This window comes from Tachypleus tridentatus, chromosome 2 (assembly GCF_004210375.1).
Source record: "Tachypleus tridentatus isolate NWPU-2018 chromosome 2, ASM421037v1, whole genome shotgun sequence".
Taxonomy (NCBI): domain Eukaryota; kingdom Metazoa; phylum Arthropoda; class Merostomata; order Xiphosura; family Limulidae; genus Tachypleus; species Tachypleus tridentatus.
Window position 1 is genome coordinate 53,220,232 of NC_134826.1, and position 18,361 is coordinate 53,238,592.

An 18,361-nucleotide genomic window follows, 5' to 3' on the forward strand; every position below is an offset into this window, starting at 1 on the left:
GATTAGACAAAAACATTCTATCAGTCTGTTATATCAGACAGGGATATATGAGGAAGGTGTCATTGTGAGACATTGTTAGTTTGGAATCTTGTGTAATATATAAAAATTTGATATTGTACAAGAAGTGTTAGGAAAAATATAGATACACAGGAGTTTTCTTTGTATGAGGTGGGGAGGTTACACCTAAACACAATTCTACCCACTGGGTTTGTTTTGTAAATTTGTTGTTGTTTTTAATTTAAAAATGATGATTTTTGTGTGTAATATATATATATTCCCTTAAACAAAATCTTAAATATATGCTTAACTTTTCATTTTCTTATCAGTTCACCTTACTGACTGACATCATTCAATATTTAACTACAACACAATTTAAGTATGCCAATCAAAATGTAAATAATCACCAATTATTACTTATTTTTAGCTAACTTCCATATTCTGTTAACATTCACTTTCAGTGTTAGGAGCTCACTAAAAAAACACTTAAAACTGTTAACAATAAAATTCTACTGTGATATTTGTACAATATGTAGTGTATATTTATTGTGTTTGAGGTTTTTCAACTTGATGATCACATAAAGATAGTCCTACTTGTCCTATGTTTTTACAATGTCTCGTGTATATTTATTGTGTTTGAGGTTTTTTAACTTGATGATCACATAAAGATAGTTCTACTTGTCCTATGTTTTTACAATGTCTCGTGTATATTTATTGTGTTTGAGGTTTTTAACTTGATGATCACATAAAGATAGTCCTACTTGTCCTATGTTTTTACAATGTCTCGTGTATATTTATTGTGTTTGAGGTTTTTTAACTTGATGATCACATAAAGATAGTCCTACTTGTCCTATGTTTTTACAATGTCTCGTGTATATTTATTGTGTTTGAGGTTTTTTAACTTGATGATCACATAAAGATAGTTCTACTTGTCCTATGTTTTTACAATGTCTCGTGTATATTTATTGTGTTTGAGGTTTTTTAACTTGATGATCACATAAAGATAGTTCTACTTGTCCTATGTTTTTACAATGTCTCGTGTATATTTATTGTGTTTGAGGTTTTTTAACTTGATGATCACATAAAGATAGTCCTACTTGTCCTATGTTTTTACAATGTGTAGTGTATATTTATTGTGTTTGAGGTTTTTCCTGGTGATTACATAAAGATAGTTCTACTTGTCCTATGTTTTTACAATGTCTTGTGTATATTTATTGTGTTTGAGGTTTTTCCTGGTGATTACATAAAGATAGTCCTACTTGTCCTATGTTTTTACAATGTCTTGTGTATATTTATTGTGTTTGAGGTTTTTTCTGGTGATTACATAAAGATAGTCCTACTTGTCCTATGTTTTTACAATGTGTAGTGTATATTTATTGTGTTTGAGGTTTTTCCTGGTGATTACATAAAGATAGTTCTACTTGTCCTATGTTTTTACAATGTCTTGTGTATATTTATTGTGTTTGAGGTTTTTTCTGGTGATTACATAAAGATAGTTCTACTTGTCCTATGTTTTTACAATGTCTTGTGTATATTTATTGTGTTTGAGGTTTTTTCTGGTGATTACATAAAGATAGTTCTACTTGTCCTATGTTTTTACAATGTGTAGTGTATATTTATTGTGTTTGAGGTTTTTCCTGGTGATTACATAAAGATAGTTCTACTTGCCCTATGTTTTTACAATGTCTTGTGTATATTTATTGTGTTTGAGGTTTTTCCTGGTGATTACATAAAGATAGTTCTACTTGTCCTATGTTTTACAATGTGTAGTGTATATTTATTGTGTTTGAGGTTTTTCCTGGTGATTACATAAAGATAGTCCTACTTGTCCTATGTTTTACAATGTCTTGTGTATATTTATTGTGTTTGAGGTTTTTCTGGTGATTACATAAAGATAGTTCTACTTGTCCCATGTTTTACAATGTGTAGTGTATATTTATTGTGTTTGAGGTTTTTCCTGGTGATTACATAAAGATAGTTCTACTTGTCCTATGTTTTTACAATGTCTTGTGTATATTTATTGTGTTTGAGGTTTTTCCTGGTGATTACATAAAGATAGTTCTACTTGTCCTATGTTTTTACAATGTGTAGTGTATATTTATTGTGTTTGAGGTTTTTCCTGGTGATTACATAAAGATAGTTCTACTTGTCCTATGTTTTTACAATGTGTAGTGTATATTTATTGTGTTTGAGGTTTTTCCTGATGATTACATAAAGATAGTTCTACTTGTCCTATGTTTTTACAATGTGTAGTGTATATTTATTGTGTTTGAGGTTTATCCTGATGATTACATAAAGATAGTTCTACTTGTCCTATGTTTTTACAATGTGTAGTGTATATTTATTGTGTTTGAGGTTTATCCTGATGATTACATAAAGATAGTCCTACTTGTCCTATGTTTTTACAATGTGTAGTGTATATTTATTGTGCTTGAGGTTTTTCCTGGTGATTACATAAAGATAGTTCTACTTGTCCTATGTTTTTACAATGTGTAGTGTATATTTATTGTGTTTGAGGTTTTTCCTGGTGATTACATAAAGATAGTCCTACTTGTCCTATGTTTTTACAATGTGTAGTGTATATTTATTGTGTTTGAGGTTTTTGTGTTTGAGCATTTCTCTCTACTCTAAATTTGGAACCACTGAATAAAACTGTTCATTTTTCTCTAATACTAATAATCCAGTAGAACTCTTAAATGTAAAAAGTCACAAGTTCCTTAGCTTGGTCTTGATATCATTATCTGAAGTCAAATTTATAAGTTTGTAACTTGTAATACATGTGTGGTTATTGAATGGTAGAAAACAAAATGAGTGATACAAATATAAAACATACTAGATTTTCACTTAAAGATAAAGAAAAAAATTGTGGAAAATACAAGATATACCAATAAATAGGTTCTACCACTTAAGTTTGTAAGTTTCACCTTGAAATTATATAATTCATATAGGTCATGTGAGCAGATAATGTTTTTCTTTCTAATTCATAAATGTGGTCACTGATACTACAGAATGCTGACTTTAGAGCCAAGACAAGTGAATATTTGTTACCTTGAGTGACTATTTCTGACTTTGAAAAATTAAACATGACTTTTGACTGATTGATTGTATCCTTGAACTACTGTAAATATCAAAATATGTTTTTGTTTCCTAATTACTTAGTTGACAACATTTGAAATGTTATGTAATGCCTCTGAAATTCTCTGATGAGGTAAAAAAATGCTTTTTAAATTAACAATTCTTTTCTTTCATCTTGTAAAAGTACTAAAACATGTCAGGATTAATCCTTTGAAATAAAGAAATCTGATTTGAACTTTAATTTTTAAATTTCTTTGTCTTACTGGTTTCCAAAAATTGCAGAACAAGAGTGAGGTTCATAGTTTCTATTGTTTGTTTATTTAATAAGATACCCACTGTTTTAATATGTTGTTCTTTGTAGCTTTATAAACTCAATAAAATTATCTTTCATAAAAGGTTACAGTTAAACACTGTTTTCAGTTCCACAAGGGAGAGAAGACTCTGCCAATTATCATGGACATCCATTTAGAAAAGTTAAACATAGACCTTAACTGTAAAAGTTGTCTTTAGTTAGACCACACTGAATAGAGACTTTAACTGTAAAGGTTGTCATTAGTTAGGTCACATTGAATAGAGACTTTAACTGTAAAGGTTGTCATTAGTTAGGTCACATTGAATAGATACTTTAACTGTAAAGGTTGTCATTAGTTAGGTCACACTGAATAGAGATTTTAACTGTAAAGGTTGTCATTAGTTAGGTCACACTGAATAGAGATTTTAACTGTAAAGGTTGTCATTAGTTAGATCACACTGAATAGAGATTTTAACTGTAAAGGTTGTCCTTAGTTAGGTCACACTGCATAGATATTTTAACTGTAAAGGTTGTCCTTAGTTAGGTCACACTGCATAGATATTTTAACTGTAAAGGTTGTCATTAGTTAGACCACACTGAATAGAGATTTTAACTGTAAAGGTTGTCATTAGTTAGGTCACACTGAATAGAGATTTTAACTGTAAAGGTTGTCATTAGTTAGATCACACTGAATAGAGATTTTAACTGTAAAGGTTGTCATTAGTTAGGTCACACTAAATAGAGATTTTAACTGTAAAGGTTGTCCTTAGTTAGGTCACACTGCATAGATATTTTAACTGTAAAGGTTGTCCTTAGTTAGGTCACACTGAATAGAGACTTTAACTGTAAAGGTTGTTATTAGTTAGACCACACTGAATAGAGATTTTTAACTGTGAGGGTTATCATTAGTTAGGCCACACTGAATAGAGATTTTAACTGTAAAGGTTGTCATTAGTTAGGTCACACTGAATAGAGATTTTAACTGTAAAGGTTGTCATTAGTTAGGTCACACTGAATAGAGATTTTAACTGTAAAGGTTGTCATTAGTTAGGTCACACTGAATAGAGATTTTAACTGTAAAGGTTGTCATTAGTTAGACCACACTGAATAGAGATTTTAACTGTAAAGGTTGTCATTAGTTAGACCACACTGAATAGAGACTTTAACTGTCAAGATTATCATTAGTTAGACCACACTGAATAGAGATTTTAACTGTCAAGATTATCATTAGTTAGATCACACTGAATAGAGATTTTAACTGTAAAGGTTGTCATTAGTTAGACCACACTGAATAGAGATTTTAACTGTAAAGGTTGTCATTAGTTAGACCACACTGAATAGAGATTTTAACTGTAAAAGTTGTATATTAGTTAGATCACACTGAATAGAGATTTTAACTGTAAAGGTTGTCCTTAGTTAGGTCACACTGCATAGATATTTTAACTGTAAAGGTTGTCCTTAGTTAGGTCACACTGCATAGATATTTTAACTGTAAAGGTTGTCATTAGTTAGACCACACTGAATAGAGATTTTAACTGTAAAGGTTGTCATTAGTTAGGTCACACTGAATAGAGATTTTAGCTGTAAAGGTTGTCATTAGTTAGATCACACTGAATAGAGATTTTAACTGTAAAGGTTGTCCTTAGTTAGGTCACACTGCATAGATATTTTAACTGTAAAGGTTGTCCTTAGTTAGGTCACACTGAATAGAGACTTTAACTGTAAAGGTTGTTATTAGTTAGACCACACTGAATAGAGATTTTTAACTGTGAGGGTTATCATTAGTTAGGCCACACTGAATAGAGATTTTAACTGTAAAGGTTGTCATTAGTTAGACCACACTGAATAGAGATTTTAACTGTCAAGATTATCATTAGTTAGATCACACTGAATAGAGATTTTAACTGTAAAGGTTGTCATTAGTTAGACCACACTGAATAGAGATTTTAACTGTAAAGGTTGTCATTAGTTAGACCACACTGAATAGAGATTTTAACTGTAAAGGTTGTCATTAGTTAGACCACACTGAATAGAGACTGTAACTGTAAAGGTTGTCATTAGTTAGACCACACTGAATAGAGATTTTAACTGTAAAGGTTGTCATTAGTTAGATCACACTGAATAGAGATTTTAACTGTAAAGGTTGTCATTAGTTAGACCACACTGAATAGAGATTTTAACTGTAAAGGTTGTCATTAGTTAGACCACACTGAATAGAGATTTTAACTGTAAAAGTTGTCATTAGTTAGATCACACTGAATAGAGATTTTAACTGTAAAGGTTGTCATTAGTTAGACCACACTGAATAGAGATTTTAACTGTAAAGGTTGTAATTAGTTAGACCACACTGAATAGAGATTTTAACTGTAAAAGTTGTCATTAGTTAGACCACACTGAATAGAGACTTTAACTGTAAAGTTTGCCATTAGTTAGGTCACACTGAATAGAGACTTTAACTGTAAAGGTTGTCATTAGTTAGGTCACACTGAATAGAGATTTTAACTGTAAAGGTTGTCATTAGTTAGGTCACACTGAATAGAGATTTTAACTGTAAAGGTTGTCATTAGTTAGGTCACACTGAATAGAGATTTTAACTGTAAAGGTTGTCATTAGTTAGGTCACACTGAATAGAGATTTTAACTGTAAAGGTTGTCATTAGTTAGGTCACACTGAATAGAGATTTTAACTGTAAAGGTTGTCATTAGTTAGGTCACACTGAATAGAGATTTTAACTGTAAAGGTTGTCATTAGTTAGGTCACACTGAATAGAGATTTTAACTGTAAAGGTTGTCATTAGTTAGGTCACACTGAATAGAGATTTTAACTGTAAAGGTTGTCCTTAGTTAGGTCACACTGAATAGAGACTTTAACTGTAAAGGTTGTTATTAGTTAGACCACACTGAATAGAGATTTTTAACTGTGAGGGTTATCATTAGTTAGGCCACACTGAATAGAGATTTTAACTGTAATGGTTGTCATTAGTTAGGTCACACTGAATAGAGATTTTAACTGTCAAGATTATCATTAGTTAGACCACACTGAATAGAGATTTTAACTGTAAAGGTTGTCATTAGTTAGACCACACTGAATAGAGATTTTAACTGTCAAGATTATCATTAGTTAGGTCACACTGCATAGATATTTTAACTGTAAAGGTTGTCCTTAGTTAGGTCACACTGAATAGAGATTTTAACTGTGAAGGTTGTCATTAGTTAGACCACACTGAATAGAGATTTTAACTGTAAAGGTTGTCATCAGTTAGACCACACTGAATAGAGATTTTAACTGTAAAGGTTGTCATTAGTTAGATCACACTGAATAGAGACTGTAACTGTAAAGGTTGTCATTAGTTAGACCACACTGAATAGAGATTTTAACTGTAAAGGTTGTAATTAGTTAGACCACACTGAATAGAGATTTTAACTGTAAAAGTTGTCATTAGTTAGACCACACTGAATAGAGACTTTAACTGTAAAGGTTGTCATTAGTTAGGTCACACTGAATAGAGACTTTAACTGTAAAGGTTGTCATTAGTTAGGTCACACTGAATAGAGATTTTAACTGTAAAGGTTGTCATTAGTTAGGTCACACTGAATAGAGATTTTAACTGTAAAGGTTGTCATTAGTTAGACCACACTGAATAGAGATTTTAACTGTAAAGGTTGTAATTAGTTAGACCACACTGAATAGAGATTTTAACTGTAAAAGTTGTCATTAGTTAGACCACACTGAATAGAGACTTTAACTGTAAAGGTTGTCATTAGTTAGGTCACACTAAATAGAGATTTTAACTGTAAAGGTTGTCCTTAGTTAGGTCACACTGAATAGAGATTTTAACTGTAAAGGTTGTCATTAGTTAGGTCACTGAATAGAGATTGTAACTGTAAAGGTTGTCATTAGTTAGGTCACACTGAATAGAGATTTTAACTGTAAAGGTTGTCATTAGTTAGGTCACACTGAATAGAGATTTTAACTGTAAAGGTTGTCATTAGTTAGGTCACACTGAATAGAGATTTTAACTGTAAAGGTTGTCATTAGTTAGGTCACACTGAATAGAGACTGTAACTGTAAAGGTTGTCATTAGTTAGGTCACACTGAATAGAGACTTTAACTGTAAAGGTTGTCATTAGTTAGGTCACACTGAATAGAGATTTTAACTGTAAAGGTTGTCATTAGTTAGGTCACACTGAATAGAGATTTTAACTGTAAAGGTTGTTATTAGTTAGATCACACTGAATAGAGATTTTAACTGTAAATGTTGTTATTAGTTAGATCACACTGAATAGAGATTTTAACTGTAAAGGTTGTCATTAGTTAGGTCACACTAAATAGAGATTTTAACTGTAAAAGTTGTCATTAGTTAGACCACACTGAATAGAGACTGTAACTGTAAAGGTTGTCATTAGTTAGACCACACTGAATAGAGATTTTAACTGTCAAGATTGTCATTAGTTAGACCACACTGAATAGAGACTGTAACTGTAAAGGTTGTCATTAGTTAGACCACACTGAATAGAGATTTTAACTGTAAAGGTTGTCCTTAGTTAGGTCACACTGAATAGATATTTTAACTGTAAAGGTTGTCATTAGTTAGGTCACTGAATAGAGATTGTAACTGTAAAGGTTGTCATTAGTTAGACCACACTGAATAGAGAATTTAACTGTAAAGGTTGTCATTAGTTAGGTCACACTGAATAGAGATTTTAACTGTAAAGGTTTTCATTAGTTAGACCACACTGAATAGAGATTTTAACTGTAAAAGTTGTCATTAGTTAGACCACACTGAATAGAGACTGTAACTGTAAAGGTTAACATTAGTCAGACCACACTGAACAGAGACTGTAAGTGTAAAGGTTAACATTAGTCAGACCACACTGAACAGAGACTGTAAGTGTAAAGGTTAACATTAGTTAGACCACACTGAATAGAGACTGTAACTGTAAAGGTTAACATTAGTCAGACCACACTGAACAGAGACTGTAAGTGTAAAGGTTAACATTAGTTAGACCACACTGAATAGAGACTGTAACTGTAAAGGTTAACATTAGTCAGACCACACTGAACAGAGACTGTAAGTGTAAAGGTTAACATTAGTTAGACCACACTGAATAGAGACTGTAACTGTAAAGGTTAACATTAGTCAGACCACACTGAATAGAGACTGTAACTGTAAAGGTTAACATTAGTCAGACCACACTGAACAGAGACTGTAAGTGTAAAGGTTAACATTAGTCAGACCACACTGAACAGAGACTGTAAGTGTAAAGGTTAACATTAGTTGGACCACACTGAATAGAGGCTGTAACTGTAAAGGTTAACATTAGTCAGACCACACTGAACAGAGACTGTAAGTGTAAAGGTTAACATTAGTTAGACCACACTGAATAGAGACTGTAACTGTAAAGGTTAACATTAATCAGACCACACCAAACAGAGAGACTGTAAGTGTAAAGGGAAGTTTTGTTACAAATTTAGATCTAGTTAATTTGTTTTTTTAAGAAGTATCTCTGTGCATGGGATAAAAATTATCGTAGGTGGTAAATAATTCCGGTTTTAATCAAGATAAGAAATGACCTTGTTAGCCTTACAGAGTTATGATTTCAATTTGACCACACTTATCAAATCTGAGCACCTATGGAACAGGTACACTGTGAAATTCCACCTTAAGATAACGTTATCAACCTGATTAGGTGATAATTTCAGCATACGTCACGAGATAATTTTTCTTTAACAATAGAAACTTCATAAAATGGATGGATTAGTTCCCCATGTGTATTCATTCTTCATGTACTCCAGAAAGAAAATATAAGCCGAATTGTGTGTGCTGTTACACTTATTGTTATTTTCTATTTAAAAGGAAAATAAATGAAAATAAAAACAGCAATATATTAATGGGTAATGTTTCAAGAAAACAGGCACTTCATGTGTTAAGTCTTGTTAATATAGGCATGGTTTAACGTTGGCTTGGTGTGACGTACGGAAGGTCTAGTGTGTTCTCTGGCTTATCAGTAAGCATTGTATAGAGGACGTGCTTCTACTTTGTGTGGTAGTATGACTAACGGGCATTAGGCTTGATGTCTTGCGCCACAAACTCTGAATTCGATCTTCGGAGCAACAATGTGCTCGTGAGGGAGAGAGCTCGTGCACGTTGAGAACATTGGCTAAACTCGAATCACATTAAACACGGAATGAAATAAATATATATTGAAAAATGTTTAGCGAGTTGGTCACCCACATGTTGTATCACATAGCTGGTAGAAATTGAATACATAGAAACCATTTATTTTCATGTTTATAGCTCTCTCTCTCTTTGTTTTTTTACGTCATGATGGTTGAGTATTGCTAGTAGCGATATAAAACAATGCGAGTAAAGTACCCTACGTTTAAAAAATAACTAAATTGTGACTGGAAGTTACTAGGAGAAACATTAAATAAAGTAAGGAAGCCAGCATGTTACTCGTTTTTAAATTTAAAGTATCATATGTAATTCGTACGCAAAAACACAAAACAACGTTTGCCCCCAACGTTTTATTTGTAGTTAAGCACAAAGGTACAAAATGGACTGTCTAGGTTATGTCCACCACGAGTTGTTTTGGGTTGTGTGTTTTTTTGCACTTTTAATTTTCAAACGTACCATTACAAAGTTCTTAGTACGACCCCTTTACTTTGGGCGAGGAACGATAAAACATCGGAGGAGGCGGTACAGAGAAGAAATGTGTTTTGTGATATTTAGTGATATCTAGGGCCGGTCGTGATTCCAAGAGCCCATGATTTCGGTGACGAAGTTTGCACTTTGAAGCCTTGAATGCGCTGTAAGAGTGTCGATCAAATCCTACTATTCGATCAGTGAAGAGTAGCCCGAGAGTTGGCGATGGGTGCTGTTTCCTTTATCCTTCCCTCTACAGTCTAGCAGCTCACATTTGGAGAGAATTCTGCTAAAATAGTTTTGTGCTTTTTTTTTTTTTTTTTGCTAAAACTCGGAAACAGACTTCGGTTCTGGTCTCCACGTTACGAACATAATGTCTGGTGTGTCAGTCATATTGTCATGGTTTCTGGTCTCCACGTTACGAACATAATGTCTGGTGTGTCAGTCATATTGTCATGGTTTCTGGTCTTCACGTTACGAACGTAATGTCTGGTGTGTCAGTCATATTGTCATGGTTTCTGGTCTCCACGTTACGAACATAATGTCTGGTGTGTCAGTCATATTGTCATGGTTTCTGGTCTCCACGTTACGAACATAATGTCTGGTGTGTCAGTCATATTGTCATGGTTTCTGGTCTCCACGTTACGAACATAATGTCTGGTGTGTCAGTCATATTGTCATGGTTTCTGGTCTCCACGTTACGAACGTAATGTCTGGTGTGTCAGTCATGGTTTCTGGTCTCCACGTTACGAACGTAATGTCTGGTGTGTCAGTCATGGTTTCTGGTCTTCACGTTACGAACATAATGTCTGGTGTGTCAGTCATGGTTTTTAGACAGTGGATGATTTGTTTACATGCTTTCTATTTTACAATGTTTCTTAAATTTTCGTTCACGTAGGTTGTCTGATCCACGTTCTGAATTTTTCTGGTCTAATACGTATAGATTACAATACACCCTTACAATCTGAAACAGTTGTTTATATCTATTGTTCCGTCTTAAAGTCAGATGAATATGTATCGAACTGATAGATAACCACGATATGTACAGCCCTCTTCTTGGACACCATGTTCGTTCTGTAGGATTTACTGCCCGTATTATGACAGCTGTGTTGTATTTCACTGTTTGAACGTCGATCCAATAGGACCACCAAAGTGTTCGTTGGCACGCTATTGTCTCCCCCCTGGTGGCCTGGTGACAAATCTGGCCAAGTATTTCAATAGACAGACAACTTCCCACGGTCATTTCTTTATTCACAGCGAATGGGAAGAAGACAGCGAAGGGAAGACGTTGTTAGTTCTGTGATAACACCTCAGGCAGGGGGACATCAAAGAGTCATCGCTGAAGTTTCAGCATTGTTGAGAGCACGGTCCTGTAGGAAAGCTTATTATGTTCTTCACCCAGCGTGCTCCAAAAGAGAGAGGGGCGTAGTAGTTTACCAGGACAAATATTCGGAAGGTGTATTCGACTCACTGTTTAGTTACTGTTATTTTCTTATTATTATAATGGACCCGTTAGGTACATGTGAACGGAGAGATACAGACAAAGGACAGACGATTTGTCACTGTCATCAACGTGTTGAAGAGGCAAGATCTTACGACCTTAGAGAAATCCACTTGGGCCTGTACAACAACCAGAAAGTGTACTGGCACTTGAAAGATTAAGATTTGGGTGTGTTCAGTCTCGTGAAAAAAACATTAATACTAATTTCTGAGAAACCGGTTACGCGTACATAACGATTTAATGACAACTGTAAGAAGGTATCACTGGATGTCTGTTTCTTCCCCCTCTCTTCCATATACAGACTGAATATTAGTATTTATCGAATTAAGCAACGACCTTTTATATTTCCAATCACCATCTAACGTATAAATGTTAAGTGTAACATGTTTCTTTAAGCTATAGTCAATGTATCATTTTCTTACCTGGAGGTTTTAGTAAATATTGCTTCTGTACCTCTTTTAAATCGTTAGTGGATCAATAGTAAGTTTGAATGTTTATAACGCTAAAAATAGCATCTGTTGTTCTGTATTTCTCGCTATTGACACTGTAGAACTAATACTAGCTATTGACACTTGTTCTGTATCACTAGCTATTGATACTGTTGTTCTGTATTTCTAGCTATTGATACCGTTGTTCTGTATTTCTCGCTATTGACACTGCAGAACTATTACTAGCTATTGACACTGTTGTTCTGTATTTCTAGCTATTGACACTGTTGTTCTGTATTTTTCGCTATTGACACTGTAGAACTATTACTAGCTATTGACACTGTTGTTCTGTATCACTAGCTATTGACACTGTTGTTCTGTATCACTAGCTATTGACACTGTTGTTCTGTATTTCTAGCTATTGACACTGTTGTTCTGTATTACTAGCTATTGACACTGTTGTTCTGTATTACTAGCTATTGACACTGTTGTTCTGTATCACTAGCTATTGACACTGTTGTTCTGTATTTCTAGCTATTGACACTGTTGTTCTGTATTACTAGCTATTGACACTGTTGTTCTGTATTACTAGCTATTGACACTGTTGTTCTGTATTACTAGCTATTGACACTGTTGTTCTGTATTACTAGCTATTGACACTGTTGTTCTGTATTACTAGCTATTGACACTGTTGTTCTGTATTACTAGCTATTGACACTGTTGTTCTGTATTTCTAGCTATTGATACTGTTGTTCTGTATTTCTAGCTATTGATACTGTTGTTCTGTATTTCTAGCTATTGATACTGTTGTTCTGTATTTCTAGCTATTGATACCGTTGTTCTGTATTTCTAGCTATTGACACTGTAGAACTATTACTAGCTATTGACACTGTTGTTCTGTATCACTAGCTATTGACACTGTTGTTCTGTATCACTAGCTATTGACACTGTTGTTCTGTATCACTAGCTATTGACACTGTTGTTCTGTATTTCTAGCTATTGACACTGTTGTTCTGTATTTCTAGCTATTGACGCTGCAGAACTATTACTAGCTATTGACACTGTTGTTCTGTATTTCTAGCTATTGACACTGTTGTTTTGTATTACTAGCTATTGACACTGTTGTTCTGTATTTTTCGCTATTGACACTGTAGAACTATTACTAGCTATTGACACTGTAGAACTATTACTAGCTATTGACACTGTTGTTCTGTATCACTACCTATTGACACTGTTGTTCTGTATCACTACCTATTGACACTGTTGTTCTGTATCACTACCTATTGACACTGTTGTTCTGTATCACTAGCTATTGACACTGTTGTTCTGTATCACTAGCTATTGACACTGTTGTTCTGTATCACTAGCTATTGACACTGTTGTTCTGTATTACTAGCTATTGACACTGTTCTGTATTTCTAGCTATTGATACCGTTGTTCTGTATTTCTCGCTATTGACACTGTAGAACTGTTGCTAGCTATTGACACTGTTGTTCTGTATCACTAGCTATTGACACTGTTGTTCTGTATCACTAGCTATTGACACTGTTGTTCTGTATTTCTAGCTATTGATACTGTTGTTCTGTATTTCTAGCTATTGACACTGTTGTTCTGTATTTCTAGCTATTGATACCGTTGTTCTGTATTTCTCGCTATTGACACTGTAGAACTGTTGCTAGCTATTGACACTGTTGTTCTGTATCACTAGCTATTGACACTGTTGTTCTGTATTTCTAGCTATTGATACTGTTGTTCTGTATTTCTAGCTATTGATACTGTTGTTCTGTATTTCTAGCTATTGATACTGTTGTTCTGTATTTCTAGCTATTGATACTGTTGTTCTGTATTTCTAGCTATTGATACTGTTGTTCTGTATTTCTAGCTATTGATACTGTTGTTCTGTATTTCTAGCTATTGATACCGTTGTTCTGTATTTCTCGCTATTGACACTGTAGAACTATTACTAGCTATTGACACTGTTGTTCTGTATCACTAGCTATTGACACTGTTGTTCTGTATCACTAGCTATTGACACTGTTGTTCTGTATCACTAGCTATTGACACTGTTGTTCTGTATCACTAGCTATTGACACTGTTGTTCTGTATTACTAGCTATTGACACTGTTCTGTATTTCTAGCTATTGATACCGTTGTTCTGTATTTCTCGCTATTGACACTGTAGAACTGTTGCTAGCTATTGACACTGTTGTTCTGTATCACTAGCTATTGACACTGTTGTTCTGTATTTCTAGGTATCGACACTATTGTAGTGTGTAACACTTGATTTTGAAATGTGGACTAGTGTTGATTGTTTCTTGTCATATTTACTTGTATACCTACTTAAGATAGCAGTAATTATAGAAACCAGTTAGTGAGAGCAAAGTATAATATGTTATAATATGGCAACCACATTACATCTTCTATATCCAGTATCGTTGAGTCCTTTCAAATAATACCAGTGCTCGTCAGACTGATTGGGATACGGCCTACGTATTATATTATATGTGTGTGTATGTGTACACACACCACCAGTTTAATAAACAACAAATGTTATGGTGTTAAACTTTTTAAACAAGTTAATTGTAAATTAGTATGAATTCTGTTTGAAGTCGTTTTAAATCGGATTCATAACGTATATGTATAGCCATGGAACCTAGATTCATAACGTATATGTATAGCCATGGAACCTAGATTCATAACGTATATGTATAGCCATGGAACCTAGATTCATGACGTATATGTATAGCCATGGAACCTAGATTCATAACGTATATGTATAGCCATGGAACCTAGATTCATAACGTATATGTATAGCCATGGAACCTAGATTCATAACGTATATGTATAGCCATGGAACCTAGGTAGATGAGTCCAAATACTAGACACTAAGCTTGATAAAGACAGAATAAGTAAAGTCTGTAAACATGTATTGGTCAATGTCGTGAAACCGTGGTTCGATTCCCGTTCTCATAAACATCGTACCTTTATGCAGATATCAGTGTCACACTAAACCAAACTATACATTTGATACAAAGTGTGGAACTTGTGTTTGATTTTAGTAGATATGAGCTATATATTTTTTATATTTAATGCAGTTTTATCATATCGTCTTTATTTTTTACAATATGTTATTGTGATTGTTACAAAACTAAGTAGTGTAATTTATATTGTTTTATGATACTGATAGTTTTTCTAGGTTTTTAATTACACGTTTATATTAAGTATCTTAGATCATTCTTACCAAGTAATCTGAGGGTCGCGGGTTCGCATCCCCATCGTACCAAACATGCTCGACGTTTCAGCCGTGGGGGTGTTATAATGTCACGGTCAGTCCCACTATTCGTTGGTAAAAGAGTAGCCCAAGAGTTGGCGGTGGGTGGTGATGACTAGCTGCCTTCCCTCTAGTCTCACACTGCTAAATTAGAGACGGCTAGTACAGATAGCCAAAACAAACAAACATTCTTACCACAGTTTTCGTGCAAGTTATGAAATCGGTACTAACCCTCCCCTAAAAGAGGCGCCATCTACATATGTCTCAACACATTACATGTAAACACTTTCAAAATGATTTTATTGAATTTTTTTAGTCTCTTTATATGTTGTTATTATTACATGAGATGAAGATTATATCCTTAACAAATAATTATATTATAGATCAAAGCAGTGTATACAATATTGATTCAATACGAGCAGGATATCAAAGATCGTGATTAGTGTATATGGTAATAGATCACATTTTATAGAATTAGTTTTCAAAAATTTCCGTATATTTGTATGTTAAATACACACGACTGTTTTAACTTGAGTAAACTATGAGTTTCAAATTTACTTATTTCCAGGGGCGATAATTTATCGTGAATTTGTTTACGTAACTATGTACGAATTATACGTTATGTAGTGCCATTGTTCTGATTTGGCGCTTGCATTATTACGGTAAGTTACCAGAACCTTTTAAATTTTTGTCGTTGTTTTGGTCGAGTTATTAGTACATCTTAACAGCTCATAGTATGTTGAAAGTTCATATCATATTCAGAAATATGCGTCCAAAATGTACATCAAGTAGGTATGACTGAAAGATTTATTCAACCATATACAGATTGTATGTTTCTAGATTTAGCAGTAAAAGAACAGTATTGTATGGCTCTTTCATTTATAGTGATATTATCACAGACTGTATTGTACAAAATAGTAGAGAAAAGTAATTCGTTTGTCAGTTGTATTCTCAAGTAATTGAACAAACCTGTGTGGAGTTTAACGAAAAGAGAGACTAGTTTAAAGCTTTTTATACAGCTGTAATAACCAACAGTGTAACGAAAGTGAAATTATCATAGACTGTATTTTAATAACAGAGAAGAGAAGAATAACTTATCAGTTGTGTTCTAAAGTAATTAAACTAGTTTGTGTAACTTTGAGGAGAAGAGACGATTGTTTAAAGTTCTGGATACGACTATGGTAATTAACTTTCTATTGAACATTTGACTTCTTTTAATATATATTTTTAAAACAAGTGGACTGTGTGCTGTTTGTTTAATGTTGAAATTTATCATCAACAAGTCACAAACACCTACTATAAAGAATCCGTCCCGTACATGCATAAAAAATATTGGGTTGAGGAATAATTCGTGAGCGTTTTTTCAAGTTAAAAAAATATATTCATAAATGAAACGCTTTCGCAAAATATTTCATGTCATTTGGTAGATAATTTTTTGCTCTAATAGAAGGTGTGTTTGATTTTCATATGTCTTTAATTTTTGCTTTCATTTTCAGTTCATTAAATGGAATGTCAAGTGGACAAAATCGAGCATTTTCGACACCATCTGCTTTTCGCATTTAATTTCTTGCAATTTCGTTTAAAACAATGCATACTATATACCTAGGTATTACATGAAATAAAGTATCATAATAAATGTTTTGGGTGTAATGTGTTCATGCATTGAAGTATTGTATAGTTTTGCATGTAATGCTTGAATGAAATTAAAAACGCTCACGAATTATTCCTCAACCTAATATAACGTTGTAAGTGTACAGTTTTTCCGTTTGTTACTTCATTTGTCACTATATATGTATGCTTCTCGTTGGTCCGCGCTTTTGTTTTTTTCTTTACCTCATTAGTTCTTTTAATACCTATTATTAGTAGCATACGATTCCTTTGCTGAAAGGTGGCTTAGGACTTGTTAGCTGTATATGGTTTCCTTGACATGTTAGAACACTATGGAACCAGTTAGAAATACATAATTTCCCTGGTAGTGTGTTAATATTCACAGTTGAAATGAAACCAGTGGACACGATGGACTTAATAACCACGTGATTACTCGTGTCTGTTATTTATACGATTTGTAAACACGTACAAATTTGTTTACCGATGATTAGGTTTAGGTGAAGCTTCATACAACTATAGAATAATTCCCTTAACTTAAATTGCAAACTTTCATTCGTCCGAAAACATCAAAGCATTCTATTTTGTTAACCATATTTGTGTGTTTATCTACTCCAGTTTTCTCTTCTTTTTTTTTTTGAAATTGTATTTAAGAAATAAATACATATATGTATGTGTGTACATATACTTACCTTTGTTCTTCAAACAGTTGAACGTAGTAATCGTGTATGAAGTTTTAGAAGCAAAGATTTTTGCTTGTTACGGAACAATACGAGAAGTCAGACTTACATATGTTAAAAGTTTTGACTGTTTCTGGTTTGATATCCATAGATAACTTAGTTGAAAGCTTGCATTCCACAGTAATGACTTAATAACGTTTAGCATTCACTGAGAAGAAACCCGTTTCGGTTCATCATTTATATAATAATATTGCAATTATCTTATCTACTCTGCCCCTCAAGAAGAATTTCCATATTATCACTCTATTGTAACAATGACTAGAAAAGTTATTTATTGACGTCATAAATGTCGTTCGCGGCATTAATCACGTGGCCGGTCATCAAAGGAGACGTCGTGGTGTTTCATTTTAACGCGATGACGGCTCTTTACGTTAGCAGTGTCACGTGAGGCATTGATTCGCGTTTTTGTAGTCGTGACAGACACGAGGATAGGATATGTGCACGGTGTGTTGCATATCTTGTCTTATCTAACTTATTCTCGTATCACGTGTTAAGCAGATAACTGTGTTTAATTATGCAAAACGTGTTCAACGTGGGGATGCAGTCAACAACTGGTATGCGAAGTATTTTAATACATCTATGAAATTCGTGTTTTAGTATTGGTTTAGTCCAGTTTTTTTTCTAGTGGTTACGTATTAACTTGCATAAAGACATCATAACATGATCTGTAATAGCACCATGTTTATCTGTTGTGTGTTTCATCTAAAAGACTAGCATTTATTGACAAACAATCGACAATAAATCATGAACAACTACTAAGTGACAACCGCAGAAGTAGTTAGTGAGATGTTGGGGGCGGGGGGATA

At 33.5% G+C, this 18,361-nt stretch overlaps 1 protein-coding gene across 2 annotated transcripts in view; it reads left to right on the forward strand.

Moving 5' to 3' along the window:
* Positions 1–18,361, forward strand: part of Sin1 (SAPK-interacting protein 1) — a 48,668-nt gene that overhangs the window by 3,960 nt on the left and 26,347 nt on the right. The window contains exon 1 of one of the 2 annotated variants that reach the window (XM_076487508.1): positions 17,971–18,109. The exons of the other annotated variant lie outside the window; for it this stretch is intronic. Within the exon in view, the coding sequence (XP_076343623.1) occupies positions 18,070–18,109 (40 nt within the window). The 5' untranslated portion in view covers positions 17,971–18,069. Of the gene's footprint in view, positions 1–17,970; positions 18,110–18,361 lie in introns of those variants that run through there. 2 annotated transcript variants of the gene reach the window in all.